The sequence below is a fragment of the Solea solea genome, chromosome 19 (assembly GCF_958295425.1).
Source record: "Solea solea chromosome 19, fSolSol10.1, whole genome shotgun sequence".
NCBI lineage: Eukaryota > Metazoa > Chordata > Actinopteri > Pleuronectiformes > Soleidae > Solea > Solea solea.
The window spans coordinates 8,632,992-8,642,537 of NC_081152.1; the positions used below are offsets into that span (position 1 = coordinate 8,632,992).

The window sequence follows — 9,546 nt, forward strand, 5'->3', positions numbered from 1 at the left end:
GTTGACTAGTACGATTTTGGACACAAATAAATTCTTGACTAGTTACTGGTGAACTGTGTGTGTACCTCTATTAACCACCAGATGGCAGCACACTCAAGCATAATGTTGGAAATTGTGTTGGTCTATATTATATTCTCTTTATGTGTAAAAGTCATACAGTAATTTGCACACACACTTTGCAAATATGTCATTACTACAGTTTAAAACAAATGAAAAGGGCCAGTAAAACCAATTTAAATGGCTGTTTTGTTAAAGAACATTCTAATTAATAGTAAAGTATTATAATATTCATATTATACTCAAGTTAAACACAACAAATATGCTTACTTTGAATTTGTACTAAAGTTCAGCTGGTTACATTCAACTTCATACAAAAAACTGGACTCTGTTCAGCTGCTGTGCAGGTGACAGTAAAACTACAATACCCATGGTGCACCTGGTGTCACAACAAACATTCCACTCGAGGAAGCCGGGGTATCTTAATTCTCGCTACGACATGAGGTACCTAAAGTTAACACATTTACTTTAAACGCAGCTGTTATCCAGTATCGCTAAGTCATTGTATGTTACGCGGTTTCGCTCAAATAATGGATTAAATCGTGTCAGTGAACGTTAGCTGTCGTTAAGATGCTAGCTTGTTTGCCTACTGTTAGCTTGAAAGCGAATCATTAGTGTACAGTCGGCTAGCTCGATTTATCGTGTTCGTGTTTCTGAATTAGCACTGTTAGCACAGAATGTGGCATCGTTAACCTCTCAGTGACTCATAACCCTGTTAAACAAGAGGGTTTGGTCCTCTTTCCAAGCTGTTGAAGTGTAGTAATATACTTACTTCCAGTTTATGTGGCATGTTATGGCATACATTATGTGCTAATGCATCCTGTCTGCAGCATATTAAAGCGTTTTCTTGTTTTTCTCTGTATGTCAGATTTATTTTAATTCACCTACACTGTATTTATAGTAAAGCAGTATCCTTATCCTTATATACAGTATATTTAGGGCTGAAACAAATTATTTTAATTGAGTGATAAGTGATTTTCTGGTTTCTTTGCTCCATATAATAATGAAGTAATTTAAAATGAATAATTCTGGTTTGTGGACATAGCAAGACATTTCAGAACCGTCATTTCCACGTTTGAAAAACACTGATCAACATTTTCTGACATGTCTAAGTGTTAGTTTATTTAAGGAATAGTTTAAATGTGCATGTAAAATACATAAATGCATACTTAATTACATACATTGTGCATGCATGCTAATCGCACATCATCTATTTATGGCAACAAACATGTACATGTATCTACTACTGAGGAGCAAAACTGTTCAGTGAGTTGACATTGCATTTTAAGTAGTTTAGAAGCGTATAAATTAGAAAAGGATTTATTATTCAAAATGGTCTGGTACCAGGGGTGTCCGGGAAGAAGAGGTTAAGGTCATCAGAAGTCTTCCAACTGAGCCTTTAATAGAAAAAATTATTATTACTGAATCCATGTATTTATTGAAGGAGCAAACTATCTCAAAATGTGAAGTCTTTCCATGGGCTGGAAGGCAGACAGATGTAAAAAGAGTCTTTGCGTTTGCTGTGTTTTATTCCCATAGCTGAGAAGACTAGTGATGAGGGGGCGATACACTGAGTCGATTCAGTCTCAGTGGCATAGTTTAAAAGAGACACAGTGCATCATGTGTAAGGTGTAGGCGGAGCTTCAGCCTCTAGCCGTCTGCTCTCACTACATCTCTTCTCGATTAGACACTTATCAACTGTGGAGATTTTTTATCAGACTCGGCAATAGGTAGGACATTTTTTGGTCTTTTGATTGCAATGTTTTCTGCGTAACTTATGTTTTGATTTGCTGGCTTGGAGTTATCCACAGTCTTTTTTAAGATACAGTCTTTGTTTAACAACTAAAGGGGAAGTGACACTGAAAGGGGAAAGAATACTGACCAAACTTGCTCAGCTGGAAGGCAAAATCTCCCACCACCACTTTTCCTTTTGTTTCCACCATTTGAGCCTGAAGAGTATTATTTGCACTGCATTGTTTTTGTTTTGTAGACTTGAGTTATTCTCGCAAGGTTCAATCAGTGGCTTCAAATGTTTGTTATTTTTCTGACTAATGGTCTCAAACCCACCTATATACAAATTCACAATGATGTTTTTTCAGCATTAGTGACAAGAGAACATTACGATGTGCAGTTCTCATGAAGTTAATGTGAACAAGTTGTGAGTAGAGTAAGATCCTTAATATATGAGGACATTTCTTGACATTTACAGTGGTTTTAAACATGAAATCAAATGCGTCTCAAATCAAAACCATTAGCTTCTTGTAAAACACAAAATTATTCAGGCATATGAGCGTAACAGTGGATCATATTGTTTAGAATACTGTAGTCCACACCACCCACACCCTCCTGCAACTGCCTTCAAAAGGTGCTCAAATTCATCAGTACTCATCCCTCTTTTAGGTGTTGTTTTGTGTAGCCAGCGATGGCACCAGGAGACGTGGTGCCAGACCATGCCAAGCAACTGAAGTCCAAGGAGAAGCGGCTTGGAAACAGGGCATTGAAAGCTGACTGTGAGCCGGATGGCTCCTTTATCTTCGAGGCTCATGAGGCTTGGAAGGACTTCCATAACTCCCTCAGGCACTTCTATGAAGTGGGTGAGCTCTGTGATGTCACACTGAAGGTAGGTCACTCGGTGTGAATTTGAGTGATTGGATAGGTCTCATGTTCTTGCCGCAGTTCATCCTCTTTTATAGTTTGTGTTTGAAGGATATGTAAAGAATAATTTGATGGATTGGTTTGCCATCTCTAACTGTTTTTAAACTGACTTTTTTGTCTTTGTTTAGGTTGGCAGTAGATTGATACCGTGCCACAAGCTAGTCCTGGCCTGTGTTATCCCTTATTTCCGGTATGTTCATTGTAAATCTAACAGACATTTGTTGATATTCAAAACTTAGGCACTACAGTTTTAAATTAAACCTGTATCTTACTGTCCTTTAGCAAACTGTCTTGAATTTTAAAACATAATGTGTGTGGTCTCTGTTGTATAATAAGAACAGCGTTCACTTCTAATTAAAAAATATTTCTTTCTCTCAGAGCCATGTTCCTGTCAGAGATGTCGGAGGCCAAACAGGAACTGATTGAGATTAAAGACTTTGATGGCGATGCCATCCAGGACCTGGTGCATTTTGCCTACTCGTCCAAGCTCACGTTAACTGTAGACAATGTCCAGCCTCTGCTGTATGCTGCCTGCATCCTTCAGGTAAACACATTCGATCAATTAACAAGCGGCACAATCTTTTTGCATCAGGGGTTGTCCAGATTTTTACTGCCTGATCCTTTCAGCTCAATAATCCCTTCTGGAAAGGGCAACCAGAACAAGTATGGCAGGAACAACTCGAGTATCTTTATGAAGATTTCTTTCACACACACACACACACACACACACAGTTAGTTAGTAGTTAGACTGTAGTTAGGTTGTAAACCGACAAATCGTACGGGTTCTGATGATTAGTAGTTAGACAGACACACATATAAAGGTTAACATATTACAAAAAGAGCTTTGACAGCAAAGCTTTGATGACAAACTGCGCTTTGATTCCGAACAGTGCATGCTCCAAACACAGACTGGAGGTTATCTTAATCGTAATATCTGTCACATATAACAATAAATAGAGTGATAGTTTTGCCTGAGTGCTGCATTTTCAATAAAATGTTTATTATAGTGATGCTTAGAACTTTTACTCAACACTTGTTTAGCACAGTTTCTGCATAAAACAGAATTTCAGTCCCATAACGAGATATTCTGTGACTCTGTTAGGTGGAGTTGGTGGCGAGAGCCTGCTGTGAGTACATGAAGGCCAACTTTCACCCCACCAATTGCCTCGCAGTGCGTACTTTTGCTGAGAGCCACAATCGTGTGGACCTGATGGACATGGCTGACCGCTATGCCTGCGAGCATTTCACAGAGGTCGTGGACTGTGAAGACTTCACGTGTGTGTCTCCCCAGCACTTGCGTACATTATTGTCCTCGGGTGAGCTCAACATCCACTCCGAGTCACAAGTGTACAATGCAGCAGTGAAGTGGCTGAAAGCGAACCCACAGCACCACGAGGCCTGGCTGGACCAGATCATGTCTCAGGTTATTGTTGTTTCTCCGTCTTTGAAATGAGCGTCACACAAACGGTATGTTCACAATTTGATGTAATTTTACGATTGTCCCTTCAGGTGCGCCTCCCGCTGCTGCCTGTGGAGTTTCTGACTGGAACTGTGGCTAAGGAAGAGATGATCAAAGGGAACCTGAGTTGTCGTGACCTGATGGACGAAGCCAGGAACTACCACCTCCACCTCAGCAACAAGGCAGTGCCCGACTTTGAGTATTCAATCCATACCATACCCCGTAAACACACCGCAGGTACTGTAGTCCTTTAAAGGTTGTGTTGGACTTTGAACTTGTAAATACTGTTTTTATGGTATTTGTAGCAACAACTAGCATTATCTTAACCATTGTTTAACTATTTTCATAAAATCAAATGTCTTTCTGGATGTCTCTCTCATCATTACAACAAACAGATTATTATTATTATTTTTTAAACTTTAAAAACATTTTATTAATAAAATAAAGTGCAACATATGTTCTCTTACTGTGCCAACCACGTGTACTTCCTCTTCTTCTCTCAGGGGTTTTGTTCTGTGTTGGTGGCCGCGGGGGTTCTGGTGACCCATTTCGCAGCATCGAGTGTTACTCCATCACTAAGAACAGCTGGTTTTTTGGCCCTGAAATGAACAGCAGGCGGCGCCATGTGGGTGTGATATCTGTTGGAGGTGAGAGGAGTGATATGTAAGATGACTTTGAAGATGTCACCACGGAAAAAGGATAAATTACATTGATTAAATTGATTAATTGATTTTTTTACAATTACATTACTTTTATCTTTTGGTTTTATTTGTCATCTGTTGTGCTTTTCCTATATCTATGTCTGTACTACTACGGTACTGAGTTACCAATTTATTGATCGATTCATTATAATCACTGGTCTGTACACACAGAAACAAAGACTCAACTTAATGTCTGTTTTATTTTCATTTTCTTAGGCAAAGTTTATGCTGTCGGGGGCCATGATGGTAATGAGCACTTGGGCAACATGGAGTTGTTTGACCCCCTCACCAACAAATGGATGATGAAAGCCTCGATGAACACTAAGAGGTACATGATACTTATATCTACTGAATGCTAGCATTCTGTTGTGTTGTGCTAAACACTTTGACTAAAGTGGAAACGTCTAAACACCTGTACCCGTCTGTATTTGACTGCTTTCTTCACTGTTGCTGATGAGTATTTTATCACCCTGAGCTGAACGGCAGAGCAGACAGGCTGTGGAGGTTGTCTGAGTTTGTAGGATAATCTGAGGGCCTCATCCACTAACTTTTCTTTCTTTTTTTTATATTCTGTAGACTTAAAATATTTTTTTTTCTAGCTGTGAAACTGATTGAAAATCTTTTCCTCATTGTACCATTTTACCAAACACTGTGTTTACTGTTCTGAGAGTGCTGGGTAAAATACACAATGAATCTCTGCTGTATGTGTTTTTCAGGAGGGGTATAGCACTGGCAGCTCTTGGCGGTCCCATCTACGCTATCGGAGGCCTGGACGACAACTCCTGCTTCAACGACGTGGAGCGCTATGACATTGAGAGTGACTGCTGGAGCGCTGTGGCTCCGATGAACACTCCCAGAGGAGGAGTGGGATCTGTGGCTTTGGGGGTAAGAGTGGAGAAGAAAGCAAATGCACGAGAGCTGATTTAAAGTGTTATATCTACAGCGTTTGATGTTTTCCTGTTGGCAGGGTTTTGTGTATGCTGTGGGAGGCAACGATGGCGTGGCATCTCTGTCCAGCGTGGAGCGCTACAACCCTCATCTCAACAAATGGACAGAGGTCAGCGAGATGGGCCAGCGACGGGCTGGAAATGGAGTCAGCAAACTGAATGGCTGCCTCTATGTCGTAGGTGAGAGAAATAAATGAGTCAGTCACAGGAGATACTGTATGTTCTGCAAACACCAGTAATATTCTACTCCTGACTGTGTGCGTCTCTTTGGTAGACATAATAATGTTTGTAGGAGCCATAAACAGTAGTTTCTCACATGCTTCTAACACACATTTGCTTGTACTGCAGAGAGTCAACATTCTCAGCCATCAAGTAACTGATTCACAAAGTTTAAGGATGAGGAGTTGTTTTTTTTATTGCACCACCTGAATGTGGAGTGAATGACTGTTTAAATGTTACATGTCTTGTCTACTCTGCAGTTACTCCTGAGTTTGTTTTTCTTGCTGCTCACACAAACAGTACTCAGCACCACCGGCTTTGTTGTTTTTATGTTTGTTAAATTCTGTGATCATTGGCATTTGGATTGGAATGATGTGACTGAAAGTTAGTCTAATATATTAGCAAACAGTCGAAGAGTTTAAATCGCACAACATGTGTATGCAGATAATTGTCGTCATGAAATAGTAGGACAAACACATGCTTTACCATAAAAATGAATTAGGATTCCACTCCATTTTTAAGCGAGCCAGAATATTCTTAAAGGTAATCGTTATCTTAAACTATTGTCATTTTAATAATAATCCTTTGCTCATTTTCTAAAGGTGGGTTTGATGACAACTCACCCCTGAGCTCAGTCGAACGATTCGACCCTCGATTGCACCGTTGGGAATATGTGTCTGAGCTGACCACGCCACGCGGCGGAGTCGGGGTCGCAACTGTAATGGGAAGAGTGTACGCTGTCGGAGGCCACAACGGAAACATCTACCTGAACACGGTGGAGGCTTTTGAGCCTCGAATGAACAGGTGAGGAGGTGATGAAACGGGACACTGGAATGCTGAGTTTTGGTGTGATAATGAAACGACACTTTTCAATTTAAAAACAGCATGTTTTAGATGTTTCCCTGCTCCAACACACCTAATACAAATGAATGGGTTGTTATCAGGGTTTTGCAGAGCTTGTTGTTGACGAGCTGACATTTTGAATCGACCTACTTGTGATTTGCTGTTTAGATGGGAGCTGGTGGGCTCAGTGTCTCACTGCCGCGCCGGAGCTGGAGTCGCCGTCTGCTCGTCTCACGTCAGTCAGATACGGGACATCGGCCAGGGCTCCAGCAATGTGGTCAACTGCATGTGACCGCTAACTGCCAGGTGACTAAACGGCTGCCAGGTCACCGCCAGATGTGATCACTGCACAAGCACACAAACACAAAGCACACAGAAGGTGACGGCAGAATCATTATTGTCACCGCTGTCCTGACCTTCAGCCTTAGTTCAGTTTGAGGCTGACCGTCAGTTTGCACTCAGCGACTGAGGAACATTAGGGAGATTTTACTGACTTGAAGTGCACGTTTGACAAATCTGAATACTTCTCTGAAAAAAACTCATTCAAGAAGTTATTTTTCACCTGTGCTGGTGTTCTTTGCCATCAGCAGCAGTGTTTTGTACTGTATTTTCTTTTGTTTTTTGACATATTTCACACATGAAATGACTGACCAGAGCAATACAGTGCACAGTTCTTCTTCTGTTTACATTATTGTGTATAAATCTGTTCAAACTGAGCTGGGAAGATTTGTAATTACGATTAAGATTTGTGTGACGACGATATCTGGACTGTACATAATCCAGGTCAAGAGTTTTCAGATGTGTTTTGAATTTCAGCTGGAGTTTGTCTCTGCAGATGGTTGTTATATTTTAATATATGGAGTTTTTTTTGTAATATAAAATGGGTGTATCTTTGCTATTATTCTGTACAACACTATCTAATCCATTGCTGTGCACTATTTTCCTAGAATAGATATGAAGTCGGAGTATATTTTTGTCCTGAATGGAGAATTTCACATTGTTCATGTCTTGAGTTTAAAGATGTTTATTTTTCACTCATGCCTATATTTGCCATATATATAAGAAAAATTTAATAATTCCTGCCAAGATTTTTGTTCTTCAGGATTGGCTGAGTGATGACCACAAAATGTAAAATCTATATATGGTTTATACTAGAAGTTGAGATATAAATGCACAATTTGTGTCCTACCATTATTAATAATAATAATTTAAGTAATTTTTACTCTAAACCTTAAGTTGTTGCCAACCTTGTTAACAAATGAGCCTTTTGTAAACTTAACTGTACTTGTGTTGATGTTCTTCCTCCTCCTTGGCTGCTTCCTATGTGTGCTTTTTATTCACATGGTGTTGGTATAAATTGGTACAATAAAGTTACGTGTAAAGTCCATTTAAGGGATTCCCGTTTTTCCTTCCAGATTAAAAAAGCCTTCAGTTGAGTTTGTGACCGACTGAAACGTCTTACAAAACTGAGGTAAAACATTTAAAAGCAATTATATTTGTTGTATCTCACTCATGGCGTCATTATGACCTAGACAATTATAGATAATTGAACTATATCTCTGGTGTTGTTAAACCATCCTTCATTCCTATAGTGTGTACATGACAGTACTGGACATTGTGAACAAAGGTGAGCGAATGCAATACATACTTGTGACAGTAAACTGTAACTGATCTTAAACAGGCAATTAGGGTTTAAACAATCACGGAACAATATTTGTTTGGGGCTAAACTAACAAGCAGAACATGTAACGAAGTACAACAAGCATAAACTGAAGGCATTCACGCACAACAGTTACAAATCCTTTCTTGTGACTACAGGAGGGCAGGATAGTCGCTTGATATGTTGTATTGTAATTCCACATCTACCTTAAATCACACACTGAGAATAAGTTATTTTAAACAAGTCAAAGTCAAAACAAAATGACATTTAAATTTTGAGGTCATGATTATTGTTTTCTAACATCCTATGAAACCCCAGTTAAAAAGTAACTTGAGGCTTGGCAGTGTAAAGTTTATTGACAGTTGACATGTGGTTGTTATAAACTGTGTCTTCTGGACTTTGTGGAAATGTCATGTTCTTTTCACTCACTCATCATCATCACTTTTTAATGACTTTGCAACATGTTCTGTTTACATCGTGAGAGTTTCTACTGTTTCAAACTATAATCATCAAGTAAAGTTCCTGGACCTTTAGCACTACTCACGTGTCCAGTCTCAACATTTATTATTTAGTACACATAAGGAAAGTGTATACAGCTATTTAGAGTTTTTAGATTTAAGTACATTTTGTTGAAATATTATTATATAACTCACAGGTTGTTTTTTAAGTGCTCATGGTACATTGAAATTTATTCAGCCACAAGAAATTTGAGAAAAAAAGTTATTGCATGACAAAAACTTTTGAAATATCAACATTTAAACACTTTGCTATTATTAATGTACGTTAAAATATGTGTTGATTGTTATATTATTATTGCTAAGCTAACTGCATAATGTTGGAAATTAAAATAAATAACTTTTCTTTTTTTAAATCACCACAGTTTTGTTTGGTGGCAAACAGCTATAATATGTAAGGTGTATTATAGAAAATGAGTCAAGAGTCAAAATGCCCGTCATCATGTGTTTTTACTGCTTTCAGTCTTTGAACCCTGAGTGGATGCTGAAA

The 9,546-nt window shown here is 39.0% G+C and overlaps 1 protein-coding gene and 1 long non-coding RNA gene across 5 annotated transcripts in view; one reads left to right on the top strand and one right to left on the bottom strand.

Moving 5' to 3' along the window:
• The window catches only part of LOC131446185 (uncharacterized), a 39,289-nt gene that overhangs the window by 18,794 nt on the left and 10,949 nt on the right, over positions 1 to 9,546 (bottom strand). For 2 of the 3 annotated variants that reach the window (XR_009233898.1, XR_009233899.1), the window contains exons 3-4: positions 7,032 to 7,226; positions 4,639 to 4,809 (exon numbers count right to left, since the gene is read on the bottom strand). This is a non-coding gene — a long non-coding RNA (uncharacterized LOC131446185). Of the gene's footprint in view, positions 1 to 4,130; positions 4,268 to 4,638; positions 4,810 to 7,031; positions 7,227 to 9,546 lie in introns of those variants that run through there. The other variant, XR_009233897.1, reaches the window with a different exon arrangement.
• Positions 410 to 8,268, top strand: klhl8 (kelch-like family member 8). Of its 2 annotated transcripts, none has more exons than XM_058617272.1 (12): positions 410 to 501; positions 2,458 to 2,677; positions 2,841 to 2,902; positions 3,091 to 3,256; positions 3,815 to 4,135; positions 4,222 to 4,408; positions 4,675 to 4,818; positions 5,089 to 5,200; positions 5,589 to 5,757; positions 5,840 to 5,999; positions 6,641 to 6,842; positions 7,050 to 8,268. In XM_058617272.1, exons 2-12 carry the CDS (start codon positions 2,480 to 2,482, stop codon positions 7,171 to 7,173), a joined length of 1,845 nt encoding a protein of 614 aa, XP_058473255.1. In that variant the 5' UTR covers positions 410 to 501; positions 2,458 to 2,479; the 3' UTR covers positions 7,174 to 8,268. The 2 variants fall into 2 exon arrangements, with proteins under 2 accessions (XP_058473255.1, XP_058473254.1); XM_058617271.1 differs by lacking the exon at positions 410 to 501 and adding an exon at positions 1,034 to 1,787.